The sequence below is a fragment of the Ursus americanus genome, chromosome 1, assembly GCF_024610735.1.
Source record: "Ursus americanus isolate L20-20 chromosome 1, mUrsAme1.1.p, whole genome shotgun sequence".
NCBI lineage: Eukaryota > Metazoa > Chordata > Mammalia > Carnivora > Ursidae > Ursus > Ursus americanus.
The window spans coordinates 89,232,406-89,253,166 of NC_142127.1; the positions used below are offsets into that span (position 1 = coordinate 89,232,406).

Sequence of the window (20,761 nt, forward strand, 5' to 3'; positions counted from 1 at the left end):
CATCTTGGCCAGAAATGGAAGTCATCTTTAAATTTTTAATATGTGTAACTTAAGTTCTCAAAAGTAACTTAAAATGTTTTAATTTCCCTATACTCTTCCCCACTCCTATATTTCTTATTGTCTAATATTTTATTATTTTTTTTGCTTTCAAGCCTATTGTATCCTCATTTTATAAAAACTATCAAACTATTTAGATGCATAGAATAATCCTTAACGGGTATCTGGAAAAATAAACAACTAGGAATTAAAAAAGAAAGGGAGATTTACTTTCTACTGCATGCACCCTGTAACTTCTGAAGTTTCTACCATATGCACTTATTAATTATACAAAAGAATTTTAAAAGTATTTAGATTTTTAAATATGCTTTTATAATTTTTGCTGATATTTTCATTTCTTCCTTTGTTCAGTTTGCTTCTTGCAGAATAAATTGTCTCTGTAGCTAAAAACAGAATTATTTGTCTGCATTCTTGAATTATAATTTAGCTGGGTATAGAATTCTTTGATGCTATTACTCCAGTGTATTCTGTTTCTGTCGTTGCAAATGTCACTCTCTTTTCCTTCTATAAATGATATATTTTCCTTTAAGTAGCTTTTAAAATTTCATCTACAATATGGATTTTTTTTTTTTTAAGTACCTGCTGTTTGGCATTTGTTGAAGCTTTTCAGTGTGTGGACTTTCATCATTTTCATCCATTGTTTCTCTGCCAAATTCCTTGTCTTTATTTTCCTTGGTCTTATTTTCTCCAAAATGCTATTAAGACATGGAGGATGGGGACGCCTGGTGGCTTAGTTGGTTAAGCCTCTGATTCTTCGTTTTGGCTCAGGTTATCATCTCAGGGTTGTGAGATCGAGCCCTACATCCGGCTCTGTGCTCGGTGACGAATCTGCTTGAGATTCTCTCTCACCCTCTCTATCTCCCCGTCCCTCAGCCCACTCACAAGCTTTCTCTAAAATAAACAAATCTTAAAAAAAAAAAAAAAAAAAAGACATGGCGGATAGACCATGGGGCCCAACATAAGTTTCTTCATTTCATTTCACATTTACCACCTTCTCTCTGTGTTGCAGTCCACAATCAGGCATTCTTGACTTGCTTAGTATCTGCCTCAGTGTGGATCTCTAATCTGCATAGGACTTTATATTAGAGGTTCACAATTCCTGCCCCTACGCAGGTAACACAGATGCCAGTCACTGAAATTCCCATTTCTGTGTATTTGCACTCTGCTCAGGGAGCATGAGGCAAGCAGCATATTTATGGTTCTACAGAAGTGTTTTACTTGGTTTATTAGCACAGAGAGCAGTTCTAGATATGAAGCTTCATATCAGAAACCAAATTCTGGCCTGGGGTCATGTTCAAGTCCCAATCTCATGCTGGTTTTCTAAATACGTCTCTAGTCTGTGTTTGCCATATGCCCTATGACTTCAGCCTTTACTCAATATCGGTTTTTTCTCACTGATTTGGAAATTATCACCTCATCTTTGACTAAAGCTTTGTATTAAAAAAAATTTTCTTTTCCTTAGCCATCCAGTGTACAGTGAAGTCTATTATTTTGAGAAGAAATTTGTACTACATTTAATTATTTACAAACGAAATTTAGGTTTTTGTAAAAACTTGGATTCCTTTAAGATTCTTCCAATAAGCAGATATATGTCTCTCTCTTAAAAGCACAGTATCAAATTCTTTACTTCCCCTCAATCATTTTATCAAATAATCAAGATTTTTTTCCCTACTACTTTGAATTAAATTCTACTAAAAAACAAAGTATCCACAGGTCATTATATAGCACATACACCACCATTACTCTTATCTTTTTACATTTACCACTGTCCCTCCAGGCTACATTCCAAGATCATGCCTTCTTCACAAGTAGTCAGCAGTTCTCTCATATATTTATACTCAATAAATCTCAAAAATAATTTAACCTGTATCTATAGGACAGCAATTAAATTTCTGAGTGGCCTTTTTCAGGAAAAAGATACTAACTATACAATTGTGTACAACTTGTTTTTTTTTAAAGAAAATGTCTTAACTTTTGGTAGTAGCTTAACAAATGCAAAGGCAACAAAGGCAATTTAAAAATGCTTCAGGAGAGATCTTAGTATGTTCATCGCTTGGCATGATGGAAAACACACTAGTCTAGAATCTGATCACATTGCCAGTGACCTGTGACCCTAGTACAAATCTCCCTAGACATCAGTTTATTCATTTGTTGAAAAATTTGTTAAAAAAATCTGAAAACTAAAACATTTCCAGAGTACCAACTAAAATATCATGAGTCTATGATTCTCATCAATTTTGTTATTTTAAATTAGAGTATTCACTTAGAGCATAATGGACAGCCTACCCCTTCAATTCAATAATCTGCAGAAGAGAGCACCTCAAGTCCTTCACAAGGTATATAACCAACACATACCTGTCTAAGTTAGTGCCACCAGAGGAGTAGTCCTTGGATCCAGTTCTGCTGCCATAAAAGGATGATGACTGTAAAGGTAAAAGTCCTAAAAAAGCCAAACAAACAGGAAAAATTTAATTCCTAAATCAACCATTCAAGTTCATTTAGTAGTAAAATTATGCATTAGGCCTGTTCATACTTAATTCTTTTTCCCCCTTTCTTTTCATCAAAGTAATATATATGCATGTTAAAAGATCAAACACTGGGGAAAGGTTATAACAGTAAAGAATACTTTCCTGTCCCAAAACTCTACAAATTTTGCTTCTGATTTCTAACCATTTTTTAAAACCTAGTTTTCCTCATTTCTTTCATAATGCTACATAATGTTTCTACTATTTAATTTATTCATTATAAACAGTATCAGTTACCTCCATTATGAAAAATTAGAAATTTCTCATTTACATCACCCCATTCTTGTTCTCTTCTCTCCAATTATTGATTGTGATGTTACTTTTACTAATTAACTTTGTAACTTCAATACACTTAAAACTTCTATATTTTGTTCTATGAACTTTCTTATCGCCTGACCACGTATTAATTCCTTCTCCATTTCCACATCAACTTTTCTAAGACATACCTTAAATTCAACATTGTTAAGGCTTATTACATCTTTAAGCATTGTTTTTTAACTACAGATTGATTACAAAAGCTGAAAACCCGTAAGTGGAGTTTACATAATGTATTATTATTTCAGAAGTAAGAATTATATTAGATACTTCTTTCTGGAGGAGTCTAATGTCACAATCATGAACCACTTAAAGAATGTACCTAGAGTCCTAATCAAATGAATTCTCTTCAACTCCCAAAATCATGCCATATTTTAACTTGCTTCATTTTAATTTCCAGCTGACATAATATTCAAATCAATACCACAAAGCTGAGTGTCTACGGAGTTCTGAGGATCAGAAAGACAGGTTAAATGTGGGAAACACTGACATCAATTCGTGGACAGTCTAACTTTTAGTTTTTGTAAAAATAGGGCACAAGGTGAGCTTAAACAACTGCTTTAGGCAATAATTCCAAGATCTTCTGGAACTTCTAACATGTAACAACACTTATAAAATTCAGTTTCAACCACTTTAACTCCTTGGATTCATTCTATGGTCCAGGTACTTTTATAATGAGAAGTTTAATTTTAGGCAATTAAATAGGGAAGAAGGTAAAGGTTAGATTCTTTGTTAACAGAATAAAAATTCCCTTATATTGCTAATACTTTAGCCAAGCATAGGACACAAATTTGGCACCCAATAACTAATACTGAATCATGCAGTATTCCTGAATAATGTAGAGATGTGTCCCAGTTTAGGTTTTTATTTCTAGTATAATACAGTACATCATATAATAAATGAGTATCTTATATGAAGACCAAATACTTACCTGATGTCCTATTCTCTTCTGACTGTTTCAAACTCAGCTGCTTCTCTCTACTGCTGGTTAAATACTTTCTGGAGGGATCTGTCATAGCCTTGTTGTTCCTACAGTTAATAATTTAATTCAATATATATACATAGGTATATAAAGACATAGTTCTTAATTTTAAATAGTTATTTCAGAATATTTATATTTCACATACAATTAAAATTTCTTAAGTCACATTTCCCCCACCTATTGTTCCCAAATACCTGAGCCTATATGAGTGTAGTGGGACTAGTTAGAGATATGCTCATGCTTTGATTAAAAGTGCTAATTTTAGGAGGCCCATCATGCATAAAGCCTGTGGCACATAATGCAGATACTCTACCCAGATTCCCCCTGACCCCACACCAATTTAGGTATGTTTACGACAGCGAGTACCTAGGGTTCTTTTTCACAGATTGTCCTCAAGCCACTAGAGATCCTTTACTGGCACTCTGAGAGAGTCACAGGTAAGGTCAAGAAGCCCAGCTCCCTTGCCTTGGATTAGAACAACCTTAAGGTGAAAATTTTTTTAAGGTGCAATTTATATAACAGATTTTCTCTCTGGAATTAGAATGAAGCCTAACCTCTGCTTGATTTTTTTTTTTTTTGAAGATTTTATTTATTTGACAGAGAGAGACAGCCAGCGAGCGAGGGAACACAAGCAAGCAGACTGGGAGAGGAAGAAGCAGGCTCCCAGTGGAGCAGGGAGCCCGATGTGGGGCTCGATCCCAGGACCCTGGGATCATGCCCTGGGCTGAAGGTAGATGCTTAACGCTTAATGACTGAGCCACCCAGGTGCCCCTCTGCTTGATTTCTGTCTAAGATCACACTCCGGGTTAATTTCCTGCACTCATTGACTTGCTTTCCCTACTCCCTTCCTGGTATCCCCTGGGAGTACTTTCTTAATAAATAAATTTGCACACAAATTTCCATTTCAGGTTCTAGTTCTGGAGAACTTGATTTACAACAGCTGGTTCTAGAACTGGGCCTAGGAAGCACACATCTAAGGACAGGATTCTGGAATTGGACCACTTATTTGGCAACAGCAACAAAAATCCCACTGCTGATGATAACAACTTTGGGACCTTATAGTTTGCAATTACTACAATTTTTCATCTGAGGTGAACTGGAATGGGATAAACTAGAAGAGAATATGGCTCACGCAATATCTCTAGCACTCAAGAAATGTGGTAGATCACACAATGGATCTTACTGGGGTTAAAGAAATGTTCTATATATATATATATTTTTTAAAGATTTTATTTATTTATTCAACAGAGATAGAGATAGCCAGCGAGAGAGGGAACACAAGCAGGGGGAGTGGGAGAGGAAGAAGCAGGCTCATAGCGGAAGAGCCTGATGTGGGGCTCGATCCCGGATCGCCGGGATCACGCCCTGAGCTGCAGGCAGACGCCCAACCGCTGTGCCACCCAGGCGCCCCTAAAGAAATGTTCTAAAACTAGATTATGGTGATGGTTGCACAACTCATTTACCCAAAATTACTGAATTATACATTTAAAACAAGTGAATTTTATAATATATAAATATGTACCTCAATAAAGTTGTTAAAAATACATCCCAAATTATTCCTTTCCTTGTCCCCAGGTCCTCCATCAAAAAATACAATCTAGTCTATTCTCCTATCCCTTAATGGGGCTGGCCTTGTGATTTCCTTTCCCCAAAAGATTGCAAGAGACATAACAGTGTGTAAGTCCTGATCATAAGGCTAAGGGCACCTTGCAAATTTACATTCACTCTCTTGGAACCCTGACACTGTTATGTGAATAACTCCACTAGATGATGAAAGACACATGGCCCAATCACCCTCATCACCCAAATACTAGGCAGACAATAGCCAGTCATAGGGGTAAGGCCATTCTGGACCAACCAACCACTGGCCAACCCACCAACTGACCATAGATGCATGAGAAAATGAGAGTACCCAGCCACAATCAGCCAATTCTGGCCCGGATAAGCAGAACCACTCAAGTTGCCATCAACTCATAGGAGAGAATAGTTACTATTTTAAGTCACTAAGTTTTGGAGTAGTCTGTTATACAGCAACAGAACTGATACAAGTGATATGGAATAATAACCATAAAGACTACAGAACTGGTTGGTTGTTGCTATAAGTACTCATCCCCTCCACAGAGAAAATGATAGATGCAGTTGAGTCAATTACCAACCTAAAGATAAAACACCATGAAGAATCGCTCATCCAAGACAGTTGCAGCCCAGATCTTTAGGATTTCAGAACAAGACAATGCTGTTTGCAGCAAAAAAAGTATACATTCCTTAGGAAGTATCACACACTACTCTTGACATAGTACTAAGGCCTGGAAGAGACTATCTAACTATGGGTCATCAACCAGAGCTAGCCATCATGAACTGGGTGCTATCATACTCCTAAGAGTCATAAGACCAGGAAGTTACAGCAGTAATCCATCATAAAATGGAAGTGGTATACCTGGGATGAGTTCTAAGCAAGAGGGAATAGATAACAAGAAGAGGCTTTATGAGTACTGCCTAGAACCAGCTGAAAGAGGAAGAAAAACCTGGCCTGATCATCTTGGTATCTTGCTAGAGGATGAAAATGAACTGCTGCTGCACTATAGACCCATTATGGGACTGCCCAAAAAGACTGGTGAAAGGAAATCCTCCACCGTGCAGAGTTTGAGAGGTGCACTTCATTATCCACTTTGTGTGGAGAAAAGAGTGGGCCATGGATTCCTGTATAGCGCCAAATTGTTTGCACGGATAGTCAGGGGCCTGCAAGTAGCAAGCCTGGAAGACCAGGGAGAGATGATTTATGGAGGAGGTATATGAATAGCCACATGGAACTGTGTACAAAGGGTGAGGATCTTTGTCACATATTAAGGCTCACCAGAGAACTCCACTAAAGAGACATTAAACAATCAGGTCCTGGTTCCCAGAGAGGGAACTTTTTTTCACCCATGGGGACAGTAAGAATCCCATTTAATCTAAAGCTACGGCCGCTACTCATTTTGGGCTCCTCATGTTGGCAGAGCATCAGGCAAAGAAAGGAACTGCCACAGTAGCAGGGGTAACTGACTTTGATTATTGTTAAGGAGGTATGGTTGATGCTAGATAATGAGGGCAGGAGGAATATGGAATAACGGAGACTAGGGAATCTCTTACTGTTGTCAAGCTCATTGCTACAGAGATGAAGTTCTTAGTCATATCACTAGGCAAATCACCAAGCCCAACAGAAGTATTAGTGGAGAATGCAGCAAGTCTAGAATGAATGGTAGAAGAAAAAGCTGATAATATCAGTTACAGCCTCAAGGCTATCTATACCAGTAAGGACAAAAAGGACTACAGCTCATCCCTCTAATCCTCCTTTTATAAGATTTTCATCCAGAAATGGGGCAGTGTCAATGTGAAGAATCTGTGATAACGTGGAGTGAACTTAATAGTTGTGCTCCATCAGAGCCTATCCGATCCCTTCTTATACTTTTCACACCTCCAGACTGTGTGTGTTCAACAGCCAGCACCTGCAGTTCTTCCTCAGAGGACTGCCTTCGGCTACTTAAAATATTTTGCCCCTCTAGGCAGAGCCACAGAACCAAAGACTGTACAGTATGAGAACACGAAAGCCCATCTTCCTTACTTCAAGTTGGAACAGGCCCAGTGCCCCCTGCTGGATCAAGACGAAGCCTACTCTCCCATAGAGATGACACCCTTCGTTGGCTTCCTCTCTGTCTCTGTCCTACTTTCCTCACTCTGATCTTCCTATGAGCACTTTCTTAACAAGTCACTTGTACAACTGTATCAATCTAGAGTCTTCTAGGAAACTCAAACTTCAAAAAATCTAACTGTGATATTGAAAAAAGTGTTATTAGTCCACAACAAAGATCAGAAATTTAGGGCTCATCAGACAGATTTCTAAGTGGAAAAACTGGGATGATCCTAAAGTGTGGTGAATACAGTGAACTGGCATACAACAGTCTATTACAACCACCTTTTAATGTAGCTATCCTATGAAAGCCAGAAAGCTAAAACACTCCATTTCCTAGTTACTGTTCAAGATGTGAATTAAGGTAATTACATATAATTGTGTAATATCTGGAAAGTGGAAGTAAGGCAGAGGTCATGTGTTCTGTTCCTTGTGATGGCAAAAATCATTTTGGAGGTGTCCAGTTTTTCTGTAGAGATTTCTAATTTTGATAGTGGCAGCATGGTTCCAGAGATGACAGCTTCCAATTCAGCTATTAGCTTTGACAACAGACAGGAGCATCTTTGGTGACCTGATCTAGGGCATAGCTCTCAAAATCATTCGGAAAGCTTAACCTATAGCTTATCTTTTCAGCTTTTCTAATGATTCTGTAAGTCATTTCATACTCTCTAAAGGCAAACAACTTTGTGTGTAAACTACATAAATGAATTTTGTTTCCTACAACTAGGCCCTGAATCCACAAATTTTGTTATTAGAAGTGGGGAGCTACCATAACAAACCTAAAATACATAGCACTAGCTACAGTAGGAAGGTGGAGAATAAGGACATAGATATTACAGACTGGAAAGCTGGTGAGGACTGTTATATCGCAGCAAAATATTTATAAAACTGTTATCTGTAAGGGCACCTGGTTGGCTCAGTCGGTTAAGTGTCCGACTCTTGGTTTCGGCTTAGGTCATGATCTCAGGGTTGTGGGATCAAGACCCATGTCAGGCTCTGCACTAAGTGGGGAGTCTACTTGAGATTCTCTCTCTCCCTCACCTTCTCCCTCTGCCCCTCCCTCAACTCACATGCACCCTCTCTCTCACAAATAGTAAAAAAACAAAAAACAAAAAAACAAAAACCTACTATCTGCAGTCTTGGGAAGTGGACTACATACTTACTGAACCTATAGCTCTAAAGGAAAAGATGGAGACAAAAATACTGGTCTGTGTTTCAGCAAGGTCCTATTCAAGACAGATAAATTCGGGCAAGGGCTAGCCACCCTAAATCAAGGATGAAAAGGAATACAGCCCTCTGTGCCAATGGCCTAGAATTGAAATTGTCTAATTGAAATCTCTAATAATTTGAGACCACATGGGACCAAAAAAATCCATTTGCTTCTGATTCTCAAACTGAGACAATGATAGGAGGTAACTGAGAAAGTAGTTTATGAAAAAACAACTTGATGTTAATATTAAGGGAAACTGGGTGAAGGGTACACAGCAACATTCTATATTGTCTTTGCAACTTTTCTGTAAATCTAAAATTATTTCAAAATTTAAGAGTTTATTAAAACAAAAAATCCAGCAACAAAAATATTGGCCCCAATTCTTTCTCAAGCCTATAAAATCCTGTTTGTTCCACCTTTAAAGAATTTTCTAGATTCCTAAAACTCCTAGATTTCTAGACACTTCTAAACTCCCAGAACTTGATCAGCATGAAGCAGGCTACAAAAGCTGCATGGCCCCAAGGAAGAACACAGTCTTCAAAACCCACTTCAGCTATGGCCTTGAAAGATAACAAAGGAAATCTACCAGAAGACAAAGTCAGGAGTCCAATGAAATACAATGAGGAAGGGAGCTTCTCCCAGAGGACAGACTGCTACAAAGGCTAACCAAGAACTTACTCTATTGCCTTCACTGTCTTCACAACCTCTGCCTACCAAGATTTTATTACTGCTACAGAACAGCGACTCAAGTTTCCTATTCTTGTCTTTTCTAAATGGAAATTTTTATTGTGGTTATCCTACACCTGTGCCAGCAATGTATAATGATACATGTATGGAGATGGGAGTGGGGTATATAGATGAACTTGCCTTTTAGTTTTTTTAGGTATCAGACCATAAGGCACGTGGTCTAAAGCACACTTAGACTTTAGGGAGAGAACTGCACATCACCCAGAGATCCTGGACTCTCGTATGGGAAGAATGATGAACAGATATTTCTAAGGCTAGAGGGGTAAACTACAGCAGACTGTTATCTGTTCCCAAATAACTGCTGTACCCTTCTGCCATAACAGAATTTGGGCTAGGCCAGATATATTTCCCAGAGTTTCTCATAATTTGATATAACCATATGACCAAATTCTGGCCAATGTGCACTGAAGTGGTGTGTACAATTTCCAGCCTAAAGGAAAGTAGTGTGCCCTGCCTTTGTTCCTTTCCCCATTCCCACCAACAGGTATGCAGAAATGAGAGTGGAGGCTGAAGCAACTATCTTGGTTCACAAAACAGAAGCTATTTATTAAGAATTATAGATCAATAAGATAGAAGGAATCTGAGTCCATGGTGATGGTAGTTTCAGATGTCACACCAGTCCTATTATCTATTCAGTTTTACATCTGTTAGAGCAACAGAACAAAAATCCCCATAAATACATAAAGTTCCTTTAGCTTTTTCCCAACTCCCTTCTGGTGACCTTTAATCTAGAATACCAGTTAATTAACTATCAACAGACTTCTGTTAAGATATTAATTGACCATTTGCAATTATGTGGATGGAGCCAGAGTATTATGCTAAGCAAAATAAGTTAGAGAAAGACAAATAACATGATTTACTCATATGTGGAATTTAAAAACAAATGATCTAGAGGAAAAAAAGAGAGGAAAACCAGAAAAGAGACTCTTTAAGTATAGAGAACAAACTGATAGTTACAAGAGGAGAGGTGGAGAGAAGATGGGTTAAAAAGGTGATGGGGATTAAGGAGTACATTTGCTGTGATGAGTAGTGGGTGTTGCATGTAAGTGTTGAATCACTAAATTGTACACCTGAAACTGGTATCACACTGTATGTTGACTGGAAATTAAATAAAAACTTTTAAAAAAAGGTATTAACTGAGGTATTTCGTAACAGTGTAGTAAGTATTCTCCCCCAAACAATTAAAAAAAAAAAAAAAAACCCTCCCATGATGAGGAAGAGACTGTAAGCTGGTAACTATCCTGCTGTAGGTCTATCCTCTTTTGTTCAACCAGAAAATATCTCTAAAAGATTGATGTTCCTTGCCTAGAACCTATGTCGGGTTCACATCCCCTCCCTCCTGCCCATGTTTTGGGAGAGCCAGCATGCTCACCTGCGAGGGAGGGTGGGGCAGGGAAGGAGAGAGAATCTTAAGCAGGCTCCACACTGGGTGTGGAGCTTGACATGGGGCTCAATTTCACAACCCTGAGATCATGACCTGAGCTGAAATCAAGAGTTGGATCCTTAACCAACTGAGCCACCCAGGCACCCTGGGTTCACATCCTTTTATTCCTAGGCTAACTTTTCACATGAAGAGGGTTTAAAAAAAAAAAATCACAGATAAAGGGAAGGAAAGAATTCACAACAAAAGAGCAGCCAACAAGAAACATGGGCTTAGGGGCACCTGGGTGCCTCAGTCAGTTAAGCATCCGACTCTTGGCTTAGGCTCAGGTGATAATCTCAGGATCGTGAGATCGAGCCCCACATGAGGCTCTCTGCTCAGCAGAGAGTCTGCTTCCCCTCTCCCTCTGCCCCTCCCCCTTTCATGCACATTGTCTCTCTCTCTAAAATAAATAAATCCTTAAAAAATTTTAAAAAATAAAAAAGAAACATCTGCTTAGAGTTCTTCAATTCTATTCTTCCTTTAAGTATTGCAGACTTTAGGGGCGCCTGGGTGGCACAGCGGTTAAGTGTCTGCCTTCGGCTCAGGGCGTGATCCCGGCATTCTGGGATCGAGCCCCACATCAGGCTCCTCCGGTATGAGCCTGCTTCTTCCTCTCCCACTCCCCCTGTGTTCCCTCTCTTGCTGGCTGTCTCCATCTCTGTCAAATAAATAAATAAAATCTTAAAAAAAAAAAAAGTATTGCAGACTTTAAAAAGCTAGGATGGGAAAAGGGCAATGAAATGATCAAAGCAACAGCAATGGCCAAATACTCTCTCTATGAAGCCTATAATCTACCACCACCAAAATACTTTAAATTCTTTTTTTTAAATGTTATTTATTTGAGAGAGAGAGTGAGAGCATGATTGGGGTGGAGGGGCAGAGAGAGGGAGAGAATCAACAGGCTCAGTGCCGAGCAGAGAGCCCCACGCAGGGCTCAATCCCAGGACCCCAAGATCATGACCCAAGCTGAAAGCAGACACTTAACCAAACTGAGCCACTCAGGCACTCCCAAAATACTTTAAATTCTACCTTTAGAATTCTCATAAATTGAATCCCTTCCCCTGCCAATTTTCCATCACGAGTATAATTACCAATATAAGAAACAATGACCTGGTGACATAAGGGTTCTTTTTTTTTTTTTCCCCTAAGATTTTATTTTCTTTATTTGAGAGAGAAAAAGAATACAGTTGGGGGGGGGTGCAGAAAGAAAGGGAGAAACAGACTCCCTGCTGAGCAAGGAGCCTGACTCAGGGTTCAATCCCAGGACCCTGAGATCATGACCTGAGCTAAAGGCAGACACTTGATGGACTGAGCCACCCAGGCACCCCTAGTGCCATAAGCGTTCTTAAAGCAACTTACGATGATGAATCATTTTCCTTAGGGTAATCTTCATTCAACTCTGAGCCAGATAACATTCTTTTCCTTTTTTCAGTCCTGTAGAGGACAAAGAAAAATAAAGCTATTTAAAAAAGTCATAATTCATACCATTAAGAAGTGTAAACCAAAATACTCAAGGACAGAAACTGTGACTACTGTGCCTAGTTCTCTAAACCACATTTTGATTAATATACTGTATATCTGGGGCGCCTGGGTGGCTCAGATGGTTTAGCGTCTGTCTTCAGCTCAGGTCATGATCTCTAGGTCTTGGGATTGAGCCCCATGTCAGGCTTCCAGCTCCACGGAGAGTCTGCTTCTCCCTCTCCCTCTGCCTCTCCACCTGCTTGTGCGCGCTCTCTCTCGCTCTCTTACGAATAAACAAAATCTTTAAAAAATATATATATACTGTATATCTGCATGCTCAGTATGTGTCACTGACATAAATCATAAATAAACCAATACTAATTACCTACTAAAAATATACTGTATACTTTCTTCTAACATATTTTACTAACCGGACAATTTCCTTTTTCTCAAAGTATTTGTCTTTCTAAAAGGCCTAAAAGACATTTATAAACAGGCATGGCTCATGACAGCTAATGACTAAGAAAAAAAAGTAAGTCTTCCATACCTATTTTCTAATAACCCTGATCTAAGAGGGGTTGATGTAGATGTCAAAGACGGAATTGTCCGGGTGACAGTTATTCCACTTCCTGTTGCAGTCTTAATTGATCCTCTACCTGGATTACCAAGAACTTTTCGAAATGGAATATCATCTTTAGTTTCCAAACTTCCTCTTTTTGAAGATGCCTGTAAGAGTAAAGTTTAACATAGCTAAATATTCAAGTTAATTGGCATGCTTAATTTAGATCATTGATTCTCACGTGGAATCAATTTTTAAAAATACAACTGGAAACCCATCTCCTCAGACATTCTAGCCTAACTGGCCTGAGGCGAAGCCCATTCATCAGTTTTTTTTAAAGCACTCTAGCTGATTGTAATATACAATCTGTGTCAGAAATTGAACTTGACACTTATTTTCTTCTAGCACTCCATAAATTTAAAATTTCTACAACATAACTAGAGGCAGAAAGGAATTTTCTTTGAATACCTGACTTTTTAAGAAAGGACTTAGATACACAAGATGTGATTCTAGTGATCAGGATGAAAATAAATCTTCAGAGAAAAAAATCAAATTATGATTATGATAAAGTGACATAAATGTGAGAAAAAGGAGCAACAATGACACTTGGGTGCCACAACTTAAATGCCAAGTCACAAATACCTCATATGACTTTTGATGGGGAGAATGAAAGTGAGAAAGAGTCCACTGGCAGAAGATAAATCAAAGAGTATACCTTAAAGATACAGCAAGAACACTCAGAGTGAATACAGCAATTTAAGCATATTAGTTGGGAAATAATGCTCTTGACCAGCATTCTGCCAGTAAATTTTTACAACGAGATTAAAAGCTATGTGATTTGTCTATAGAAGAAATTTCCAATTTCTTTCTTTCTACAGAATTACGTACAATGTTAGCATAAGAAAGAAAAAATCTGAGATCATCTGAATGGTTTTAAAAAGTTAGAATTTATTTTCAAATGGGTGATACATTCTGAAGATTCAAAAATCAAAATACTATTATCAAAGCCATTTCCTGAGATGTCTCATTATCACCCACTGCCATATACCCAATTCTTTCATTCCCATTTCTCTTGTCCCTTTTAAGTATTTTTCTTTATGTAAATGTAAAGCAATTTTAATTTTATCCTTTTTGTTATACAAGTGTAGCATACTATATGTATACTGTTTTGGGTTTTTTAACCTTTCTGACCATGACCTCTACTTAGTAGAAATACTTTACATCACAACTATTATATATACATATAAATAACCAAAAGTTTCAGAAATCAATACTTATCCTTACTATGTACAATACCTGCTCAATTATTTTCTATTCTGTTCTTTTTATTTAATCCTAGTTATGACCCATAAAATTGATTTTATAATCCCACTGATAAGAATCATTATTTGTGAGAGTATAAATATTTGCTTCTGTTATATATGGTAACATCTATATGTTTAAATAGTCTAATGGTTTAAATTTCTACCCATAGATGAATCTCAAGTAATTACACCGAGTGAAAAAGCTAGACAAAAAAAATTGCACACTGATTCCATTTATATGAAACTCTAGAAAATGCCAATTAATCTACAGTGACAGAAAGCAAACCAGTTGTGGTTTAGGGATAGGGGCCAGAGAGAAAGCAGGAAGGAAGGATTACAAAGAGGGATGAGGAAACTTTTAAGGGTTATGGTTATATTCACTTGGTTGATTATGGTGATGATTTAACAGGTATACACGTAAGTCAAATGTATCAAATTGTATACTTCAAATATGTGCAGTTTAAAGCATGTCAATGGAGGAGATAATGCTAAGCGAAATAAGTCAAGCAGAGAAAGACAATTATCATATGGTTTCACTCATTTATGGAACATAAGAAGTAGGAAGATCGGTAGGAGAAGAAAGGGAAAAAGGAAGGGGGGGTAAACAGAAGGGGGAATGAACCATGAGAGACTATGGACTCTGGGAAACAAACTGAGAGCTTCAGAGGGGAGGGGAGTGGAGGATTGGGATAGGCCGGTGATGGGTATTAAGGAGGGCATGTATTGCATGGTGCACTCGGTGTTATACGCAAGTAATGAATCATGGAACTTTACATCAAAAACTAGGGATGTGCTGTATGGTGACTAACATAATAAAAAATTATTAAAAAAAATAAATAAAGCATGTCAATTATACCTCAATTAAAATGTAAAAAAAAAACCCACAAAACCCCAGAACCTATTAAAAAAAACTAACAAAAATAAAATCTTATTCATTGCATAGCAAATGGACTAAGTAATCACTTCTCTGCACAGCCAAATAGAACTCATCAGTTTACTCACAGAATAGTTTCTAAGTTTTTCTTACTTTATGCCTGGTTTCTCTTTATAGAATAAATTTTCAAAGACATAGGACTGCTAAACTGCAATAGTACAAAGCAAGTCTCATGGCTGTCTGAATATTTATAAAGAGAAACTATTTAAAAAGCAAACAGACCTTAACAAACAGTCTGGTATCATATAGTGTAGGGGTAAAGTTCCTAATGCACAACAGACCCAAAGGGCATCACAGAATTAACAGTAGCAAACATTTATAGCATTGTTAGTATATGATACTGCAGGCTAATAAGCACTTTTACATGCATTTTCTCACAGCAACCCTTAAAATATTACTGCTGTCTCAATTTTACAGATGGAAAGTAAGGCTCAGGATACTTAAGGAACTTCCTCAATGACCCATAACTAGTAAGTAGCAGAACCAAATCTCAAACCCACACCTAACTCCAAAACTATGCTTTTAAAAAACTACACTTTTCTGTGGTTCATAATGATGACCATGAGACACAGAGTGTAAGTTATGTGTTCAGTAAAACTACATGTAAGAAGAATAGTATGTGATAAATTTTGAAAAGATTTTCATAATAATAGTTGATTATAACTTTTCTTAAAACTAGAAAGACTCAAATGAACATACCTGATTGTCTGAGTAAGAAAGCTGCCTGTTGGTTTCCTTCTGTGAAGTCCTGCTGCCCAGAATAGCTCCAAAACTACCAGACCCTTGAGAAGGTTTCATAGCTGGTGGGGGGAAAATAAATAAAGAAACCCCAAGTCATTTATTTTAATAAAAAGATTAATCATTGTTATAGAATACTGAAAAAATAGAAGCACAAAAAAAATGAAAGTGCTTATCAACCAATTCTTTCTGAAAGTATACCTGATATAAACAGTAATTAAAATTCAGAGCTAGAGTCTCAAGCAAAAAATGAAAATAACATGCATAAATTTGGGAAGATGTAACAGAAAAATAAAATTTTAAATGCAAAATGAAAATGCAAGAAATTCTCCTATATAAATATTTGATAATTAACACTACAGAAAAGTCAGTCACTGTATGTCTATGGCATGAACACTTGACAGTGGATACCAAGGAAACATGTAATACATGAGTTGGTACTAAATGGCAAACAACCATAATTTTTTTAATTTTACAAGGAAAACAGTGTATCAAATAAATATCAAATACAAAGTAGTACTTATACATCTTCATTTTCTAATATTTTATTATATTTAAATTAAAAAGCTCTTTAGAGTCTGTCAACTCTAAAATATTAATAATAAAGTTTTGATAATAGAGCTGGAGACTAACAGTAAGAGTGGAAAACTCATTTTAAGCACTAGATTATTTCTTCAGAAAAGGTCTATAAATACATTTTTAAAAAATCAAAATATTTTAAATGAAAGGGCTTTAGAAGGGGCAGGGGAATCTGATAATACTGTATATGATTTTCTATTAGTACTTGCTGTCTTCATAGCAAGAGTAAAACCACAGAGTAAGTCTCATATAGAGAAAGACAAGTATCTAAGATTTATATAACAATGTAACTCTTTCCAATTATAATTTAAATCCTCCTCCTCTGCCAGCCATATTCTTTTGTAGAATCTTTAGGGTATTCTACATTTAGGATCCTATCATCGGAGACCAGAGATAATTTTACTTTTTTTTTTTTAAAGTAAGCTCTATGCCCAGTGTGGGGCTTGAACTCATGACCCAAAGATCAAGGGTCACATGATCTCCAGACAGAGCCAACCAGGGGCCCCTACTTCTTCCTTTCTAATTTGGATGAATTTCAGTTCTATTTCTTGCCCAAGTGCTCTGACTAGGACTCCTAGTATTATGCTCGATCCTAGGAGAGGGCATCCTTGCCTTGTTCCTTATCTTAAAGGAAAATCTTTCTACTTTTCATTGTTGAGTATGTTAGCTGAGGGCTTTTCATATACGGCCTTTATTAGGTTAAGGTAGTTTCCTTCTACTCCTAGTTTATTGAGTGTTTTTATCATGAAAGGGTTTTGAATTTTATCAAATGCTTTTTCTGCATGAAGAGGAGGATCACATGGCTTTTGTCCTCATTCACTCATTTGGTGTATCACACTGATTTTTCATATCTCGAACCATCCTTGCATTCCAGCTGGTCATAGTACATAATCCTTTCTTAAGATTTTCTTTCTTGGGGCACATGGGTGGCACAGCAGTTAAGCGTCTGCCTTCGGTTCAGGGCGTGATCCCGGCATTGCGGGATCGAGCCCCACATCAGGCTCCTCCGCTATGAGCCTGCTTCTTCCTCTCCCACTCCCCCTGCTTGTGTTCCCTCTCTCACTGGCTGTCTCTATCTCTGTCAAATAAATAAATAAAATCTTAAAAAAAAAAAAAGATTTTCTTTATTTATTTGAGAGAGAGAGGGTGTGCGTGTGAGTGGGGAGGGTCGGGGGAGGGAGAAGGACAAGCAGACTCCATGCTGAACACTGCACCTGATGTGGGGGCTCAATCCCACGACTGAGATCATGACAAAACCAAGAGTGGGATGCTTAACTGATGGAGCCACGCAGGTGCCCCAGTACATAATCCTTTTAATGTGCTGTTGAAATCACTCTGCCAATATTTTGTTGGGGATTTTTTTTTTTATCAATATTCACCAGTGATACTGATCTACTATCTAGTAATATTCTTTCGTTAACTATTGATGGCAAATACTGGGAAGATTATTGCTCACCTGCATGAAGTCTGTTTTGATGGACTGCATCTAGAAACAACCTCATTTCCTCTGCATCCTTACTTGGTACTTTATCAATAGACAAGAAGCTGTTATCTTGTAGAGTTAACATTAGGCGGCTTTGTTTCGCTCCACTAGGTCGAAGCACCACATTTTTAATGTTATGACTTAGCTAATCAACACAAAAGGATAATTATGTTGTTAAAAATGTACGGTAACAAAGTATAGTAAGTTGTATAAGCAATACTAAACTTTGTATTTTCCAAATTATATTTCTTAGTCTTTCCTGCATTAGTTGAGGGTTTTTTCCCCCCAACCAAAAAGAGTTTCCATTTCTTGATACACTTAAATCAAAGATTTCACTTTTAGGAAAGGCAAACACCTATTATTAAAACTTATTTTACAAAGTAACCCTGGCACTATTGATTTTATGGTAGGGAATTACATATTTTCAGGTATAGTTATAAAGCTATAAAAACTAGTGAGTTAACAATTTCAGACTAGATGGTTACACTACCACTAGTTTAGAAAGCCGTACTGTGTTAGAGGCTTTCTTTTTCTTTCTTCCCTTTAAAACAAACAAATCAACAAACAAAAAACAAAAAACTTGTAAAATATCCGGCAGTTGGTTTAGGTAGCTGTAATTTAAAAGAATCTATTAATCTAAACTATAATCCTCAAAAGAATTCCACCTCTCAAAAACAAATTAAAAAAACCCTTTATCAATGTAAGAAGACATCTTTTTCTTTATATACATACATATGAATATATACATACATATACACATACATACATACCTATACATTTTTTTTAAACTCTATTTTTAAGTAATCTCTACACCCAATATGGGGCTCAAACTTATAGCCTTGAGATCAAGAGTCCCATACTCTACCCACTGAGCCAGTCGGGCACCCCCATCTTTCTTTCTTTAACTGTCTAAGCAGGCTCATTTAACTTTCATTCAATCATGAAGATCATGAGCACTCTGGAAATTCTCTTAGCTTACTTCTTCCATTCCCTAGAACTGGTTCAATAATGTCTTTTACTCTTCCAGATTCTTGGTTATGTATTATGAAGTGATAACTTTTATTTTCTCTTGGATGAAATTTTTCCAAGACCCAAATTAAATCTTGCAGTTTACTACCTAAATAATTCTTGCCAATTAGGCACCTTTATTCTCTAATGTTCTCCCTCAGCAGGCATATACAAAGGTTTCAAAGGCTGCCTTTTGCTGAAGACATACCCTTTGAATAGCATGAAGAAATAAGTAATAGCATTTTACATTTTTTAAAACTAGAATTGATCTTTGTCAGTTTTTAAATAAGAATGAAAATATAATTTTATCAGACTTAATTTATATTCAAATTTTAAATGATATATATATTCGAAGTAGGTCTTAAATTCATGTCCTTGAGTAAAAATTCTATCATAAAACACAATAGCTTCAGAGGCTTTAACTCTAAAATATTTAAACAAGGAGTTTAACAGGCAAAAGGAAAAGAGATCACATAAAACCACTATTTCAGTCAATATACCACTTTTTAAAAATGAAAGTTAAATATATAAGGGGAAAAGTTTGCTCATGAACAAGCTGAGAGAATAATCTTGAACTTGAAGTCTTCAACAACTGAAAATCCTATCAACCCCGTAATTTTATTAACTACCATATGGTGAGGTCTTCCATCTTTTCTCTAAGTCCAGACCTCTCTGTTGGAGTTCCAATCCTGTTTACCTAACGCCTACTAGATACGAACATCTGAATGCCTGACACCTCAAACAACTCATTTCTCTTAATCCTCCCACTCCAATTCCTTCCCTCTGCTCTCTATCAAGACATGGAAGGCACTGCCATCCACTCAGAAACTTGCGAATCTCCCGAGTCTTTTCTTTCTCATCCCCCCTAAATCTAATGAGTCAAGCCTTCTTGAAATCTCTTCAAATCTATCCTTTCCTCCTCTTGTTTCTTCCTACTGTCTTTTCCTTTGATTAGGACTTTTATTGCTCATCTAAACTCCCATAATAACCTCCTGTATGTCCTTATTCTTCCATTATCTCTTGAAATAAAGTCATCTGCCTAGCTCCTAAATGAATCTGAACTTGAGATTCTTGGTTCCTTAGTATGACAAATAGTATGACAAATAAGACACTTCAAGATCTGGCTCCTTTCTAGCTCTTCAGCCTCCACTTCCGCCATGCACTCCCTACTGTCCATTTATTTTAAAATAATTTTCTGGTTCCCTGAGGGTTGATTCACACTTGCGTGTGTTTGTCCATGGATAGAAATCACCTCTGCCCTACCTCCCTGTCTGGCAAACTCCTACTATTTATACTTTAAATGCTCAGGACACAAACCACTCTCTTCTTTGCATTACTTCAGTGTCTCTGAAATATTTTTACATCTGAAAATGTTTCTGATTACACTTAAGTTTGAGAAGAAAAGCATCTCATTCAACTCTGTATTATTGGCCCTTAGTACAGTACCCACCACAATATTCTATAGGTGGTTAGCAAAATAAATGCTCAACGGAAACTGATCTAGAACTGCAATGAGGCTGAAATCACAGGCAGAATCCTCATGCTCCTAAAGAACTGTTTGCTTAAATATTTAAATATTTACTGACTGCTAATTTGGGCTGAGGACTGAGAAACTGAACCTCTATTTGAAAAGGAATCGTTCTTTCACTGAGATGAGCAATTAGCAGATAAATGTATGTGGCAGAAACTACTATTGTTTCTATTACCCATGTCACCACCTCCAATCTATTTAAGAGTACCTTTGATACACAAAATCATAAGTAACTTAT

At 37.1% G+C, this 20,761-nt stretch overlaps 1 protein-coding gene across 6 annotated transcripts in view; it reads right to left on the bottom strand.

The window, feature by feature from the left end:
• Positions 1–20,761, bottom strand: part of USP37 (ubiquitin specific peptidase 37) — an 82,925-nt gene that overhangs the window by 51,508 nt on the left and 10,656 nt on the right. For all 6 annotated transcript variants that reach the window (XM_045777614.2, XM_045777617.2, XM_045777616.2 and 3 more), the window contains 6 exons: positions 17,958–18,129; positions 15,884–15,984; positions 12,935–13,113; positions 12,286–12,360; positions 3,829–3,926; positions 2,413–2,497 (listed from right to left, as the gene is read on the bottom strand). In XM_045777614.2, coding sequence (XP_045633570.1) covers positions 2,413–2,497; positions 3,829–3,926; positions 12,286–12,360; positions 12,935–13,113; positions 15,884–15,984; positions 17,958–18,129 — 710 coding nt within the window. The remainder of the gene's footprint in view (positions 1–2,412; positions 2,498–3,828; positions 3,927–12,285; positions 12,361–12,934; positions 13,114–15,883; positions 15,985–17,957; positions 18,130–20,761) is intronic.